The sequence below is a fragment of the Nomascus leucogenys genome, chromosome 11 (assembly GCF_006542625.1).
Source record: "Nomascus leucogenys isolate Asia chromosome 11, Asia_NLE_v1, whole genome shotgun sequence".
NCBI classification, from domain to species: Eukaryota; Metazoa; Chordata; class Mammalia; order Primates; family Hylobatidae; genus Nomascus; species Nomascus leucogenys.
Genome location: NC_044391.1, coordinates 92,749,699 through 92,767,674, shown reverse-complemented (window position 1 = coordinate 92,767,674; position 17,976 = coordinate 92,749,699). Strand labels below are relative to the sequence as shown.

Genomic DNA, 17,976 nt, shown 5'->3' with positions numbered 1-17,976 from the left:
CCAGTAAGCTACAAAGCTTCCCCCATTTCAAGGGATATAGAAATTTTCGAATGGTAAGCCTGCCAGAAATCTATGAAAAATACTTTATTTTGAAATTTAAAAAATTGAATGAGCTGGGCACTGTGGCTTATGCCTTTGATTCTAGCACTTTGGGAGGCCAAGGCAGGAAGATCACTTGAGTTCAGGAGTTCAAGACCAGTCTGTGCAACATAGTGAGACCTAGTCTCTACAAAAAAAATAAAAAAAATAAAAAATAGCTGAGTATGCTGGTACATGCCTGTGGTCCCAGCCACCCGGGAAGCCGAGGTGGGAGGATCTCTTAGCCTGGGAGGTGAAGGCTACAGTGAGCCATGATTGCACCACTGCACTCCAGCCTGGATAACAGAGCGCGACTCCGTCACAAAAAGAAAAAAAAAATCAGATGAATGTTTTATTTTTTAAAAGCAATGCTTGATAGATTAAAAGTTCTTGGGTTTAAAGAAAAATCTATGTCCGTAATTACCATATCCTATAATTTTGTACCAAACTGAAAAGACATGTTGGGCTTGTTTCAGAAGCATTGTCTTAAAGAAAATTCAACTGCAGTACATTGTTTTTGTTTTTGTTTTTTTTTTTGAGACGGAGTCTCACTCTGTCACCCAGGCTGGAGTGCAGTGGTGCAATCTCGGCTCACTGCAAACTCCGCCTGCCGGGTTCACGCCATTCTCTTGCCTCAGCCTCCCAAGTAGCTGGGACTACAGGCGCCTGCCACCATGCCCGGCTATTTTTTTGTATTTTTAGTAGAGGCAGGGTTTCACCGTGTTATCCAGGATGGTCTCGATCTCCTGACCTCATGATCTGCCCACCTCGGCCTGCCAAAGTGCTGGGATTACAGGCATGAGCCGCCGTGCCCAGCCAAAACACATTTTATCTAAGTATGCCAGTCATTGGTTTCACATTGTTTCTTGTGGGGTAACTCCCAAGCTCTGTATGATTTCTGGAGAAGAGGTTACCTTGGGACACAGATGACAACAGATTGTGGCAGGAGACCTTTTGATTTAGATCATGTAAATGCTTTTATTCTATTCTAAAAATTGTATAAAATGGTAACCTCAGCAAATAGAGAAACGTAAAGATTAGCACAGGGCAAGGGCCAGCAATCATTTTGAGCCTGAGCATGTGCCCTGGAAAAGAGAGGAAGGAAGAAGGAGACTTAAAGAAAAATGACAATGAAAACGGTCTGGGCCATAGTGGGAACAGTTTAATATAAGGTTCTATATAACCTCATTTGGGGGCCACTCAGGGCTAGGCTTGCCAAAGACTATCAAGCCCAGGGTGAACTAAGTCAAACATGCTAGGGAATCCCTCAGCATTCTTACATTTGAAAGCTTGCCATTTTCAAAAGATAACCAATGAGAAAAATGATGTGTGTTTGTGCACAATATATAATAGTTCATAATCTGTAAAGTCACATAGAGGATAGGTAAAGTCAGTGCTAAATAGGGCCAGCATTTCTAGTGGACTAGTCATGATTTTAGCCAGTTCTTTCATGTGCAGATGAGGAAACTGAAGCCCAGAAGGATCTTCTCCTTTAAAAGGATTTGCCAAGCACAAAATAAAAGGGGTTATGTCCCAAACGACCAAGAAGCTACAGAACCAATTCCAACATAATTGATACCACCATAGTATAAAATTCTCTTTACACACACACACACCCTAAGCCCTAACCACAATTCTTATTTCTGACAGTATTCACTGCTGCAAAATCTACAACAATGAGATGATCTATAGCAGCTCTTGAAGTTTACAGTAATGAAATACAAACTATAAATCTCAAATTCTCAAAAAAAAAAAGTGTTGTCACTAGCAAAGCATATCAAGCTTCCTCGGGGCCTTCTTGCCAGACCCTGAGACCCAGTTGTGAGCAGACCAAGCTTCTCCTAACTGTCCTTCATGCTGAGGAGGGACCATGGGTGAAGGAGGAGGGGCTTATGCAGCAGAGAAAAACAAGAAAAGGAAGGTAGAGGTACATCACTGCTGTGACCCATCTACATGGTACATTTGTACTCTGCTTTTAATGGTACAAACAGCTTTATAGGAAACACAAAAATTTTAAACTTAATTTTTTTTTTTTTTTTGAGACGGAGTCTCGCTCTGTCGCCTGGGCTGGAGTGCAGTGCCGCGATTTTGGCTCACTGCAAGCTCCGCCTCCCAGGTTCACGCCATTCTCCTGCCTCAGCCTCCCGAGTAGCCACCACGCCCGGCTAATACACACACTACTATTTTCTGTTGAATTGTAATTTATTTTCTTTTCCTAGAGTTCATCTGAATTTCTAGCTCAAGCACATTTCCACACAATAGGAGGGGTTTTAGTTTTAGTTTTGGCACTTCCTGATAAATGTGGCCAAATTCAGTGATTTCTCATTATTTCCCTTCTATATTCAGCATCAGGGTTCTACTCCTGCCTCCTCTCCCTCCACATCCTGTCCTTGATCTTAATGCTATGGGGCCCTGGATCTTTGGAAAGGGGCTTCCGGACACTGGTGTTGATCTCCCTCGGGGCCTGTTTTGGCATCTGCTTAATGTAGCTTGGGGACATCAGCCTTCGCCTTTCAGGCCTGCCTCTCTACCACTTCTCCTCTGCTCCTGCCACATCGCATAGCTGCTGAACGACACGCTCCACATTTCTCTGGAGTTCACCTGAAAGCAAGGCTCAGATCCTCCTGGCTCTCATATCCTCACATTGAAAAGAGAGTAGGGTCTATCCTGTTTTCCCCGGAACTCAGCTTGAGGCCAAAGGACTGATTCCTTGCCCTAAGTCTTGCTCTTATTTCTCTACACTCCTGCCTCTGCTTAGAGAATCTCTCTCCAGTTCCCCAAATCTAAAAGAAGTTGATGTTTTTGTGTCCTGCTTCCCTTGTGAGAGTGCCACCCCGGGAGCAATGCCAGCTTCGTTTCTCCAGTCACAGAGTGGGGGAAATTAACACATTTAAAGGGAAAAATGATTTGATGTTTTATAGCATTGGCCTGCCACATTTTTATTCTCTTATAACATTGCATTGGGGCCATTTTAACACAGTACCAGAAATATTGTGCTTCTGAGCCTTCATAGTGGTCATTTTTAGTGGCTACAAGATGATCATTCCATTGACTGGCTAAACAAATAATTTAGTTAACCATCCCTTTATTATTGGACATTTATTTCCAATTTTTAGCTATTATACATAGCACTGCCATAAGAGTTAGTGAATTTTGAAGAAAAACTTTTAACAAGAAGCCTGAGAATGCTGTTTTATAGAAATTGCTTTGAACTAATATGGATGAAGTGATTGCTGGCATGATGGGTAGTTATCTGGGGTTTAGTGCCATTATCTTGCTTTTAAGATCATAAATATTTTATACACTAGGGGCTCAGATTCTTACCCTAAGCTGATTGCTATCATTTCCACAACCCCCATGTTGTGAGGATTCAGACTTTCCGAAGGACGTTAGATTCCTCAGCAGCTGGAACTCTTGTCCTCTGTGGATTGGATCAAGGAGCAGATTGGACATAGTGTCCCATGGAATCTTCTGTGCTTTGGCTTACATTCAACCACAATTTTGCGTTTGAAATACCAGAACCCTTTTTTCTACAGCAGTGAAAATCTAAATAGTTTCCACTAGTTTGCTGAACACAGTTTAAAATTTTCATCATTCAGGAAATTTATGAGCTACTATATTGTAAAATAGCAAAGGGCTTGATATTGAGCTAAGAGAGTCCTAAAAACAAGAAAATGTGAATATTCTGATTCCTACAAACTAAAATTTGCAAGAATGTTTTATAACATTTTTATAGGACATTTCTCAATATTGTACATATGAGATCTCCCTTATAAAATCATTTTGGTTTAAAAAAAAGATAGAACTGTCTCTTACAAACATCATCACAAACATTTGTGTCAAAGACCAGCAATACCACTTGTAAGATTTTTCCAACAAATGTGAAAAATTACTTTTGTTAGTCAGCATAAATATCAAAATAGTTACTTCGAAATAGAAAAAAAAATTAGAAGAAATTTAAATGCCTATCAATAGAGAACTGGTTTAAATATTAAAGTACAGATACATGGTAGAATATTACCTCCCTGTTCTTAAAAAGTAACTATGTTCTGGCCAGGCACAGTGGCTCACTGTAATCCCAGCACTTTGGGAGGCCGAGATGGGTGGATCACGAGGTCAGGAGATCGAGACCATTCTGGCTAACATGGTGAAACCCCATCTCTACTAAAAATACAAAAAATTAGACGGGTGTGGTGGCGGGCGCCTGTAGTCCCAGCTACTCGGGAGGCTGAGGCAGGATAATGGCGTGAACCCAGGAGGTGAAGCTTGCAGTGAGCCAAGATTGCGCCACCCACTGCACTCCAGCCTGGGCAACAGGGTGAGACTCCATCTCAAAAAAAAAAATAAAAAAAAATAGTTAACTGTTTTCTGATGTGGAAGGATTTCCAAGATACCCTGTTGAATGATAAAAATCATGTTCAGAAAAATGTTTAAAGTGTTTATAGTATTTTAATATTTGTGTAGAAGGAAAAAATACATATATTCTTATGAAGGAAAAAATACATATATTCTTATAAATTCATACACTATTTCTAAAAGAACATGGAGGAAACTGTTAACAGGAGTTGCCCTCAGGATGAAGGAGTGAGAGAGAATTTTTTTCACTGTATAATCATCTACCTCTTACATTTTGTACTATGAGCATATGTTACTCATTTGAAAGTAACCTATTTGGTAGTTCCTCAAAATGCTAAACATAGAATGACCACATAACCCAGCAGTTCCATTCCTGAATATAAACCCCAAAGAACTGAAAACAGGGACTCACAGATACTTATGCTAGTATTAATAGCAGTGTTATTCACAATAGCTAAAAGGTGGAAACAACACAAGTGTCCATTAACAGATGAATGGGATATGTACATACCATGGAATATTATTTCAGTCTTAAAAAGGAGGGAATTCTGAAACATGCTACAACATGGGTGAACCTTGAAGATGTTATGCTAAGTGAAACAAGTCAGACATAAAGGACAAGTATTGTATGATTCTAATTATATGCAAAATCCAGAACCGGCAGATTCATAGAGACAAAGCAGATTAGAGGTTTCCATGGGGTGCAGGTGGGGAAAAACAGGGTAGTTATGACTGGATAGTCACCGAGTTTCTGTCTGGGATGTTGAAAAGGTTTGGGAATAGATCATCATGATAGTTGTACAACATTGTGTATGTAATTGATGCCACTGAACTGTACACTTAAAAATGGGGGCTGGGCGTGGTGGCTCACGCCTGTAAGCCTGGCACTTTGGGAGGCCGAGGTGGGTCACCTGAGGTCAGGAGTTCGAGACCAGCCTGACCAACATGGAGAAACCCCGTCTCTACTAAAAATACAAAATTACCCGGGTGTGTTGGTGCATGCCTGTAATCCTAGCTACTCGAGAGGCTGAGGCAGGAGAATCACTTGAACCCGGGAGGTGGAGGTTGTGGTGAGCCGAGATCGCGCCATTGCACTCCAGCCTGGGCAACAACAGCAAAACTCCATCTCAAAAAAAAAAAAAAAAGGGTAAAATAGCAAATTTTATATTGTATGTATTTTACCACAATAAAATGTAATTTAATTTAAAGACATAAAATATAATTTTATTTAAAGAAAAAATGTATGTAATATATACATTTTACAAATAAAATGTAATTTAATTTAAAGAAAAAAATTCCTGTTCAGCTTAGCCTCTTCTCTACCAGAAACTTCCCCAGAAACATTTTTCCAACCTGATCCCATCCTCCTAAAGCAAATAATACCGAGTGCATAGCATGTGCAAGAGTCTTTGATTGGGCACTGCCAAAACCAGAAAGATATGTGGGCAGGCATCCTGTGTTTCAAAGGAGCTTATCACATAGCCTAGAGAGCAGATGTGTGTGTATCACTATCATGTAAAGCAGAAAGAGTGCTGAACAGACATCCTAGCCATGTGCTATGAGTGCCGAGGCAAGAATAAACCAACTCTGACTGGAAGGGCCAAGATGGCTTGGCAGAGGAAATAGCCGATAAGGTGACCTAGAAGAAGTGGGATTCATTGGAGGCCCAGAAGGCTGATGAGCCAAGCTTTATTAGTAGGAAGGTGTACCTCTGAACAAAGGGTGTTAGTCTCCTGTCACTGGGCTGTGGTTATGGGAGGGTTATACTGTAAGACAGTATAATCCTGAATTCTGAAAAGGTAGTTGAGGCCAAATGACATCCATTTTTAAGTGTCCAGTTTAATTTATTTTGACTTTTAAATGTTGGCTGTGGGGACATAGCTTAATAGCTTAGGTTTTTTTTTTCTTTTCTGTTCTTTTTCACTATCCTGCTCACCATTTAGGGATGTGAGCCTTTTATTCTTATCGAGCAGCAAACTTGAACAGTTTACATTTTTTAATGTCTTCTTTCCAACTCAAACTATGTTTGCCATCTAGTGATTAATCCATGCCATTACAACAACCTACTTAAGATCCTTGTTTCTTAGCACAGCAGCCAAACTCACAGGCCTCCAAATTTCATTGTTGGTAGTCATTTCTGCCCTGAACTTCTCTTTCCACCTGCCCTGACATCGATGTTAGAGACATCAGTAATAAAATCTGATCCCCTAAAGAGTACTGATACTATTCACATGAAAGAAAAATTTAGTTGTTTAGAAGAAAATGCGCTTTAGAAATGAGAAGTTTAAGTAGGATCTGACTTGAAAATTAACCAATAACAACACCTTTGTGTGACTGTAGTCCTCCCAGATATCCCAGCGAGATTCATTTATCACAGTGTATGTCACATTCCTTTTGAGGCTTTTTCTTTTTCCTGTATATCCTATAAATAGAGACAAGAACGTTAATAATAGCTTTTGATTCTGAATAAGTGGTACCTATTTGGAGCATACTTCAAATTTCTGATTTTCTGAATGCCTATCAAAGAGAGAAAGCTACACTTTCTTCTTCTATTGTTATATCATTGAGTAGAATTCATTTTCCTTCAAAGGTTGTCAATCACTTGAGACAATGGGACATGAAATATTGTGTTGTATGTGCAGGGGACTTAAATATACATATTGGCCACTCAGAATTTTTTTTTTTTTTTTGAGATGGAGTCTCGCTCTGTCACCCAGGCTAGAGTGCAGTTGCATGATCTCTGCTCACTGCAAGTTCTGCCTCCCAGGTTCACGCCATTCTCCTGCCTCAGCCTCCCGAGTAGCTGGGACTACAGGCGCCCGCCACAACACCTGGCTAATTTTTTTTGTATATTTAGTAGAGACGGGGTTTCACCGTGTTAGCCAGGATGGTGTCGATCTCCTGACCTCGTGGTCCACCTGCCTCGGCCTCCCAAAGTGCTGGGATTACAGGCGTGAGCCACCGCACCCAGCCGGCCACTCAGAATTCTTAAAGGGCCCAGGGTAACATTTTACAGCTGAAAACTCAGAGTTTCTAAGTAGATAATGATGACTTCTGTTTTGGAAAATGTAATGGATCCAGTGTGTCTTTTTGCCGCTGCAATCTAGGCTGTGAGAACTGATTTACTCAACAATTATTAACTGAATGTCTACTATTTCCAGGGCTCTAGCTAGGTACTGTGTTAACTATTAAGATAACTTCTTTTTCCGAAACTTTGTTATAGCCTCCCCTACCTGCCTCTTTCCATGGGATCCAAGCAGGGATTTCTTACACTGTATTTTGTCCTACAAGCGATTATGCTGTAGAGAGACAATGGGTACAATTTCTACTTTACTGCCAAGTTTAGCTTGTTATTCAGGCTATGAAGCGATAGCCTGGATGACAGCTTCTGTCCTCCAGTCCAACAGCATACCCTCCCAAGTCCTGAAATGGGTCAGAATGTGTTGTAGGAAGCCATTCACTCAATCTCAAAAACCATGTAAACTGCTTGGCTGTCATCTAAAACTGATACTACCTTTTATATTTTGGGTGAATTTCTCTGCATCTGACCTTTGCAGGGAAAACCAGAAATACCGGGTATATGTCGTGATACCGCTTCTGCCAGGGTTCGAAGGAGACATTTCAACCGGCGGAGGAAATGCTCTACAGGCAATCATGCACTTCAACTACAGGTGCCAAAACTCTTAAGTGGTCTGTTTTGAGCTTTCGGTCATGCATGTAAGCTGATGAAGGAAATGGCAGTGTTTCTCCACATCCATTCAGTGGAGTGAAGAACAAATGAACACTTTATTTTACTTTCAAATCTTGGCCCGTTTGCTAGTTGATAAAATTCAAATGGAGCCTACAATGATAAATGATTGGCCTAAGACACATGGCAAACATAAAAGAACTAAAATATTAGTCCTTCTTGTATAGTTATTGTCTATTTCCATATATGTATGATGTCGATTAAAACTTATCTTTAAGTGGTTAAATAGCTATTGAGCTTTACATGTACTTTTCAGTAAATAGAGAAAAAATTAAATGCCTGAAATGCTATGATTTGCTTGTGTTTGGTTATGATTCTTTAGGTAGCAAGTCCTTCTACAAGGTTGATAATGATAGCCTCTGTTAGTAAACAAATTCCCAGAATTTTGTTTTCTCTACCACATCTTTGTTAAAATTTTAGCAAAAGTTTTGTGCTTGATATTTTTAAAAGCTGAGTTTTTATATTTATTTATTTATTTATTTATTTTATTTATTTATTATACTTTAGGGTTTTAGGGTACATGTGCACAATGTGCAGGTTTGTTACATATGTATCCATGTGCCATGTTGATTTCCTGCACCCATTAACTCGTCATTTAGCATTAGGTATATCTCCTAATGCTGTCCCTCCCCCTCCCCCACCCCACAACAGTCCCCGGAGTGTGATGTTCCCCTTCCTGTGTCCATGAGTTCTCATTGTTCAATTCCCACCTATGAGAGAGAACATGCGGTGTTTGGTTTTTTGTCCTTGCAATAGTTTACTGAGAATGATCTTTTCCAGTTTCATCCATGTCCCTACAAAGGACACGAACTCATCATTTTTTATGGCTGCATAGTATTCCATGGTGTATATGTGGCACATTTTCTTAATCCAGTCTATCGTTGTTGGACATTTGGGTTGGTTCCAACTCTTTGCTATTGTGAATAGTGCCGCAATAAACATACGTGTGCATGTGTCTTTATAGCAGCATGATTTATAGTCCTTTGGGTATATACCCAGTAATGGGATGGCTGGGTCAAATGGTATTTCTAGTTCGAGATCCCTGAGGAATCGCCACACTGACTTCCACAATGGTTGAACTAGTTTACAGTCCCACCAACAGTGTAAAAGTGTTCCTATTTCTCCACATCCTCTCCAGCACCTGTTGTTTCCTGATTTTTTAATGATGGCCATTCTAACTGGTGTGAGATGGTATCTCACTGTGGTTTTGATTTGCATTTCTCTGATGGCCAGTGATGATGAGCATTTCTTCATGTGTTTTCTGGCTGCATAAATGTCTTCTTTTGAGAAGTGTCTGTTCATGTCCTCTGCCCACTTTTTGATGGGGTTGTTTGTTTTTTTCTTGTAAATTTGTTTGAGTTCATTGTAGATTCTGGATATTAGCCCTTTGTCAGATGAGTAGGTTGCAAAAATTTTCTCCCATTCTGTAGGTTGCCTGTTCATTCTGATGATAGTTTCTTTTGCTGTGCAGAAGCTCTTTAGTTTAATGAGATCCCATTTGTCGATTTTGGCTTTTGTTGCCATTGCTTTTGGTGTTTTAGACATGAAGTCCTTGCCCACGCCTATGTCCTGAATGGTATTGCCTAGGTTTTCTTATAGGATTTTAATGGTTTTAGGTCTAACATATAAGTCTTTAATCCATCTTGAATTAATTTTTGTATAAGGTGTAAGGAAGGGATCCAGTTGCAGCTTTCTACATATGGCTAGCCAGTTTTCCCAGCACCATTTATTAAATAGGGAATCCTTTCCCCATTTCTTGTTTTTGTCAGGTTTGTCAAAGATCAGATAGTTGTAGCTATGCGGCATCATTTCTGAGGGCTCTGTTCTGTTCCATTGATCTATGTTTCTGTTGTGGTACCAGTACCATGCTGTTTTGGTTACTGTAGCCTTGTAGTATAGTTTAAAGTCAGGTAGCGTGATGCCTCCAGCTTTGTTCTTTTGGCTTAGGATTGACTTGGCGATGCGGGCTCTTTTTTGGTTCCATATGAACTTTAAAGTAGTTTTTTCCAATTCTGTGAAGAAAGTCATTGGTAGCTTGATGGGGATGGCATTGAATCTATAAATTACCTTGGGCAGTATGGCCATTTTCACGATATTGATTCTTCCAACCCATGAGCATGGAATGTTCTTCCATTTGTTTGTATCCTCTTTTATTTCATTGAGCAGTGGTTTGTAGTTCTCCTTGAAGAGGTCCTTCACATCCCTTGTAAGTTGGATTCCTAGGTATTTTATTCTCTTTGAAGCAATTGTGAATGGGAGTTCACTCATGATTTGGCTCTCTGTTTGTCTGTTATTGGTGTACAAGAATGCTTGTGATTTTTGTACATTAATTTTGTATCCTGAGACTTCGCTGAAGTTGCTAATCAGCTTAAGGAGATTTTGGGCTGAGACAATGGGGTTTTCTAGATATACAATCATGTCATCTGCAAACAGGGACAATTTGACTTCCTCTTTTCCTAATTGAATACCTTTTATTTCCTTCTCCTGCCTGATTGCTCTGGCCAGAACTTCCAGCACTATGTTGAATAGGAGCGGTGAGAGAGGGCATCCCTGTCTTGTGCCAGTTTTCAGGGGGAATGCTTCCAGTTTTTGCCCATTCAGTATGATATTGGCTGTGGGTTTGTCGTAGATAGCTCTTATTATTTTGAGATATGTCCCATCAATACCTAATTTATTGAGAGTTTTTAGCATGAAGGGTTGTTGAATTTTGTCAAAGGCCTTTTCTGCATCTATTGAGATAATCATGTGGTTTTTGTCTTTGGTTCTGTTTATATGCTGGATTACATTTATTGATTTGCGTATGTTGAACCAGCCTTGCATCCCAGGGATGAAGCCCACTTGATCATGGTGGATAAGCTTTTTGATGTGCTGCTGGATTCGGTTTGCCAGTATTTTATTGAGGATTTTTGCATCAATGTTCATCAAGGATATTGGTCGGAAATTCTCTTTTTTGCTTATGTCTCTGCCGGGTTTTGGTATCAGGACGATGCTGGCTTCATAAAATGTGTTAGGGAGGATTCCCTCTTTTTCTATCGATTGGAATAGTTTCAGAAGGAATGGTACCAGTTCCTCCTTGTACCTGTGGTAGAATTCAGCTGTGAATCCATCAGGTCCTGGACTCTTTTTGGTTGGTAAGCTATTGATTATTGCCACAATTTCAGAACCTGTTATTGGTCTATTCAGAGATTCAACTTCTTCCTGGTTTAGTCTTGGGAGGGTGTATTTGTCGAGGAATTTATCCATTTCTTCTAGATTTTCTAGTTTATTTGCATAGAGGTGTTTGTAGTATTCTCTGATGGTAGATTGTATTTCTGTGGGATCGGTGGTGATATCCCCTTTTTCGTTTTTTATTGCATCTATTTGATTCTTCTCTCTTTTCTTCTTTATTAGTCTTGCTAGCGGTCCATCAATTTTGTTGATCTTTTCAAAAAACCAGCTCCTGGATTCATTAATTTTTTGAAGGGTTTTTTGTGTCTCTATTTCCTTCAGTTCTGCTCTGATTTTAGTTATTTCTAGCCTTCTGCTAGCTTTTGAATGTGTTTGCTCTTGCTTTTCTAGTTCTTTTAATTGTGATGTTAGGGAGTCAATTTTGGATCTTTCCTGCTTTCTCTTGTGGGCATTTAGTGCTATAAATTTCCCTCTACACACTGCTTTGAATGTGTCCCAGAGATTCTGGTATGTTGTGTCTTTGTTCTCGTTGGTTTCAAAGAACATCTTTATTTCTGCCTTCATTTCATTATGTACCCAATAGTCATTCAGGAGCAGGTTGTTCAGTTTCCATGTAGTAGAGCGGTTTTGAGTGAGTTTCTTAATCCTGAGTTCTAGTTTGATTGCACTGTGGTCTGAGAGACAGTTTGTTATAATTTCTGTTCTTTTACATTTGCTGAGGAGAGCTTTACTTCCAACTATGTGGTCAATTTTGGAATAGGTGTGGTGTGGTGCTGAAAAAAATGTATATTCTGTTGACTTGGGGTGGAGAGTTTTGTAGATGTCTATTAGGTCCACTTTATGTAGAGCTGAGTTCAATTCCTGGATATCCTTGTTAACTTTCTCTCTCGTTGATCTGTCTAATGCTGACAGTGGGGTGTTAAAATCTCCCATTATTATTGTGTGGGAGTTTAATTCCCTTTGTAGGTCACTCAGGACTTGCTTTATGAATCTGGGTGCTCCTGTGTTGGGTGCATATATATTTAGGATAGTTAGCTCTTCTTGTTGAATTGATCCCTTTACCATTATGTAATGGCCTTCTTTGTCTCTTTTGATCTTTGTTGGTTTAAAGTCTATTTTATCAGAGACTAGGATTGCAACCCCTGCCTTTTTTTGTTTTCCAGTTGCTTGATAGATCTTCCTCCATCCCTTTATTTTGAGTCTATGTGTGTCTCTGCACGTGAGATGGGTTTCCTGAATACAGCACACTGATGGGTCCTGACTCCTTATCCAGTTTGCCAGTCTGTGTTTTTTGATTGGAGCATTTAGCCCATTTACATTTAACGTTAATATTGTTATGTGTGAATCTGATCCTGTCATTATGATGTTAGCTGGTTATTTTGCTCGTTAGTTGCTATAGTTTCATCCTAGTCTCGATGGTCTTTACAATTTGGCATGTTTTTGCAGTGGCTGGTACCGGTTGTTCCTTTCCATGTTTAGTGCTTCCTTCAGGAGCTCTTTTAGGGCAGGCCTGGTGGTGACAAAATCACTCAGCGTTTGCTTGTCTGTAAAGTGTTTTATTTCTCCTTCACTTATGAAGCTTAGTTTGGCGGGATAGGAGATTCTGGGTTGAAAATTCTTTTCTTTAAGAATGTTGAATATCGGCCCCCACTCTCTTCTGGCTTGTAGAGTTTCTGCTGAGAGATCAGCTGTTAGTCTGATGGGCTTCCCTTTGTGGGTAACCCGACCTTTCTCTCTGGCTGCCCTTAACATTTTTTCTTTCATTTCAACTTTGGTGAATCTGACAATAATGTGTCTTGGAGTTGCCCTTCTCGAGGAGTATCTTTGTGGCGTACTCTGTATTTCCTGAATCTGAATGCTGGCCTGCCTTGCTAGATTGGGGAAGTTCTCCTGGATAATATCTTGCAGAGTGTTTTCCAACTTGGTTCCATTCTCCCCATCATTTTCAGGTACACCAATCAGACGTAGGTTTGGTCTTTTCACATAGTCCCAAATTTCTTGGAGGCTTTGTTCATTTCTTTTTATCCTTTTTTCTCTAAACTTCCCTTCTCTCTTCATTTCATTCATTTCATCTTCCATCAGCGATACCCTTTCTTCCAGTTGATCGCATCTGCTACTGAGGCTTCTGCAATCTTCGCGTAGTTCTCGAAACTTGGCTTTCAGCTCCATCAGCTCCTTTAAGTCCTTCTCTCCATTGGTTATTCTAGTTATCCATTCTTCTAATTTTTTTTCAAAGTTTTTAACTTCTTTGCTGTTGTTTTGAATTTCCTCTCGTAGCTCAGAGTAGTTTGATCGTCTGAAGCCTTCTTCTCTCAACTCATCAAAGTCATCCTCCATCCAGCTTTGTTCCGTTGCTGGTGAGGAACTGCGTTCCTTTGGAGGAGGAGAGGTGCTCTGTTTTTTAGAGTTTCCAGTTTTTTTGGTCTGTTTTTTCCCCATCTTTGTGGTTTTATCTACTTTTTGTCTTTGATGATGGTGATGTACAGATGGGTTTTTGTTGTGGATGTCCTTTCTGTTTGTTAGTTTTCCTTCTACCAGACAGGACCCTCAGCTGCAGGTCTGTTGGAGTTTACTAGAGGTGCACTCCAGACCCTGTTTGGCTGGGTGTCAGCAGCGGTGGCTGCAGAACAGTGGATTTTCGTGAGACCACAAATTCAGCTGTCTGATAGTTCCTCTGAAAGTTTTGTCTCAGAGAAGTACTGGGTTGAATGAGGTGTCAGTCTGTCCCTACTGGGGGGGTGCCTCCCAGTTAGGCTGCTCAGGGGTGAGGGACCCACTTTAGGAGGCAGTCTGACTGTTCTCAGATCTCCAGCTGCGTGCTGGGAGAACCACTACTCTCTTCAAAGCTGTCAGTCAGACAGGGACATTTAAGTCTGTGGAAGTTCTTGCAGAGTTTTTGTTTGTCTGTGCCCTGCCCCCAGAGGTGGAGCCTACAGAGGCAGGCAGGCCTCCTTGAGCTGTGGTGGGCTCCACCCAGTTCGAGCTTCCAGGCTGCTTTGTTTACCTAAGCAAGCCTGGGCAATGGCGGGCGCCCCTCCCCCAGCCTCGCTGCCGCCTCGCAGCTTGATCTCAGACTGCTGTGCTAGCAATTAGCGAGACTCTGTGGGCATAGGACCCTCCGAGCCAGGTGCGGGACACAATCTCCTAGTGTGCCGTTTTCCAGGCCCGTTGGAAAAGCGCAGTATTAGGATGGGACTGACCCGATATTCCAGGTGCCGTCTGCTTCCCCTTTCTTTGACTAGGAAAGGGAACTCCCTGACCCCTTGCGCTTCCCGAGTGAGGCAATGCCTCGCCCTGCTTCGGCTCGCGCACAGTGCGCTTCACCGACTGTCCTGCACCCACTATTAGGCACTCCCTAGTGAGATGAAACCGGTACCTCAAGCAGAAATGCAGAAATCACCCGTCTTCTGTGTCGCTGGGGCTGGGAGCTGGAGACCGGAGCTGTTCCTATTCGGCCATCTTGGCTCCACCCACTCGAGTTTTTATATTTATTTAAAAGGGCACACTTGGGTTCCTCTTGAGGCTTCAGATTTGGCCAGTGGAGCGTTATGAAAAGGGCTGGAAAGTGCTAGCTGGTGGGTTGGGGGAACACAGGCTAGAGAGCCTGCATAGGAGGAGACGGAAAGGCACCTCTGACCTTCTCTCAGGGTCACTTAACCAAAATCTCTTATTTTTCTGAACCACCTGTAGTTTCTCACCTTTCTCATCAAACCCTTCTGAAAGGTGGGAGAGGATGAATGATACTTTACATAGAACCTTTGGTAAGTAAAGCAGATTAGGGGTCAGGGCCTTGGTCAAATCGGGGGTGGAGGCTTAGATGCCCTCCTGCTTGGGCCCCCTCCCCAGATGCTCCCGCTGGAGGATCTGTGCACAGTTCGAGTGCACCATTGTAGTGGAAATTTTTTTTAATCCTCTTTTTTCTCACTGACGTTTCAAGCTTGTATCTGTTTATCTGCCAGGATTTCAAGGAAAGATTTTTGTTTGTTTGTTTCCTCCAGGGTGCTTCTGCCTAGTTACAGTACAAGAGAGCTTTAACTGTGCTTTGGCCTATATACTTGGACTGAAGATTTGCCCATTTCTAATATTATCTGATTTATAAAATGATAAACAAAGCTTTTCAAGTATTTAAGGCTCTGACATAATGTTTAATTGAATTTTATCAATTTCATTTGCCATTCTAATATTATTTTTGCAATATTGTCAATTGTAATTGTTTTCTATGACTATTTTCTTGCCTTCAAACCAGCTGAACGAAATAACACATTTGGCTTTTGTTCAGAAACAAAAACTATAACCTTTTATTATGCAAAAACGTCTCTATTTGCTGGCATCATCTTTAATAATATCAGCATTTCTCAGGCATAAGTATACTCTTTATTACTCTCATAGAGCAAGCAGATGAAGCATAGAATTTTTGGTTTTGTCAGATTTTATAATTCATCAATGATTATCAGAGTCTTAAGAAACAAAATGATTAGCAGAGTCCTTTATTTGAGACTATATTTTTCATTTTTAGTGGTTTTGCTGACTTTAGAGACAGCCCATTCTAATAGTTTAATTCGTAAATTATTCTGCTAAGTGCTTGCCCTTTTCACCTCTGAGAGCAATGTGATTCTGTAAGTATTCTTATCTACTGATGCATTCTAAATTTATCTTTGCTGTTACCCAGTTTTGTAAGAGGGAAAGTTCATTCATGACCCATCTTTTTTTAATAGCCTCTATTTCTGAAATCTAACATGAATTTTATAACTTTTCCATTGACCCACCTCAAAACAACTATCATGTCCCATTAGTAACATTACAAAGGTGATATTCATGTAACAGTTTTTAGCATTTAGAGATATATGTAGCATCTTCTCATAGAAGCACTTGTTCTGTTTTTACTTGTGTTAGGATTAAACCTACAGACACTGCATGGGATTGGTTGTTTTGAAACCTCTGTAATTATTTTCTCATTTACATATTTTCAGAACCATGTGCAGAGGAGAAAATTCCATCCTTGGACAGTTAAAAGCAGAGCGTAAGTAACTGCTTTTTTTCTCATATGATTGTTTTTTATTATGAAGGTGAGGTATCAGTAATCATTAATGTTTTCACAGTGTGATTATAGAACTCTATTCGTAAAAGGTACCCCACAAAATGTTCACCTGTAATAAAGTATTTATTCTCATTAAGTTGCCCAAACCATTATTCAAATGAAGACACCAAGACTAAATAGGTAATAAAAACTGAGCATCTTTATAATTTCTATTTATTTTTATTTATTTATAATTGTTTTGATAATAATATGAGGTATTATAGTTGTTTGTTCTTCTTTATCTACTGGATGCAATTTTTTATACTTTTCAAAGACACTTTCACAGATATCTTTTTTTTTTTTTTTTTTTTTTTTTTGAGACTGGGTTTCATTCTTGTTGCCCAGGCTGGAGTGCAATGGTACGGTCCCAGCTCACTGCAACCTCTGCCTCCTGGGTTCAAGCAGTTCTTTTGCCTCAGCCTCCTGAGTAGCTGGGATTACAGGCATGCGCCACCACGCCCAACTAATTTTTTTGTATTTTTAGTAGAGACGAGGTTTCACCATGTTGGCCAGGCCTGTCTGGAACTCCTGACCTCAGGTGATCCACCTGCCACAGCCTCCCAAAGTGCTGGGATTACAAGTGTGAGCCACCATGCCCGGCCTCAGATGTCTTCTTAATTGATTCTTCTACCTAGTTCTTGGCTACAATATATTGTAACTAGGGGTTTACCTATCTATAGCTCCCTGAACTATAGGTTCAGCATATAGTGGGCACTCAATATTGCTCTATATCTCTGTGCTCTATATCTTTGCTCTATATCTTTGTGTATCGATACAAACTAAGCTGGAATCAGAACCCAAGTTGTATGACTTCCAGTTCAAGTTGGGTCCAGCTTGTGAAAACGTGGACAGCCACACTAAGAAGGCTAGGTTTTATCCAGAAGGCAAGAAGAGGTTGGTGGAAACCTCTGAGCCCCTGGAGCAAATTCATCAAACTGACATTTATATGAAGATTCATTTACTGTTGGTAAACAGGGTAAAGATGGTGGCAAGCAAGAGACAAAGGTGCATTGGTAATAGAAAAGGAGGGTCATGTGTGGATAAGATTATGAGGGAAGACTTGAGGGGATGTGGAAGCAGGAAAGGAAGGGAAGTGTCAGCTAATTCTGAGTTTCAATCCAATGGACCAAGAGAATGGAGCTGCCACAGGAGGTCTGGAAAAGGCAGAAGGACTCATCCTAATCATGTGATGCCGTGTGATATGACCTTCAGATAGAATATAAACCTCAATTGAGATTTTTGAAGGAAGATTTTATTTTATACTGGTAGCCTCCCAAATGGGATGCACTGGATGATGTACTGGAATGTGGGTAGAAAATAATAGACTTTCCAAGTCTGTATATTTTTAGCTTAAAAGTAAGAAATTAGGACATCAGCAGGAATGGCAGAGGAAGGATCTCCAAAAATACAGTCCTACATAAAAGCAACAAAAATACTGACAAAAGTTGTCACAATCAACTTCTTTGGATGGGGAAATTAACTAAAGACTTGTAACAATCCAAGGAGTGTTTAATCAAGAAAAACAGCTGAATCTTGGTAAGAATAGCAA

At 40.4% G+C, this 17,976-nt stretch overlaps 1 protein-coding gene across 2 annotated transcripts in view; it reads left to right on the top strand.

Moving 5' to 3' along the window:
• PLD1 (phospholipase D1) overlaps positions 1-17,976 on the top strand; it is a 212,311-nt gene that overhangs the window by 160,192 nt on the left and 34,143 nt on the right. For both annotated transcript variants that reach the window (XM_003256461.4, XM_012510814.2), the window contains exons 22-23: positions 7,992-8,105; positions 16,321-16,370. In XM_003256461.4, coding sequence (XP_003256509.1) covers positions 7,992-8,105; positions 16,321-16,370 — 164 coding nt within the window. The remainder of the gene's footprint in view (positions 1-7,991; positions 8,106-16,320; positions 16,371-17,976) is intronic.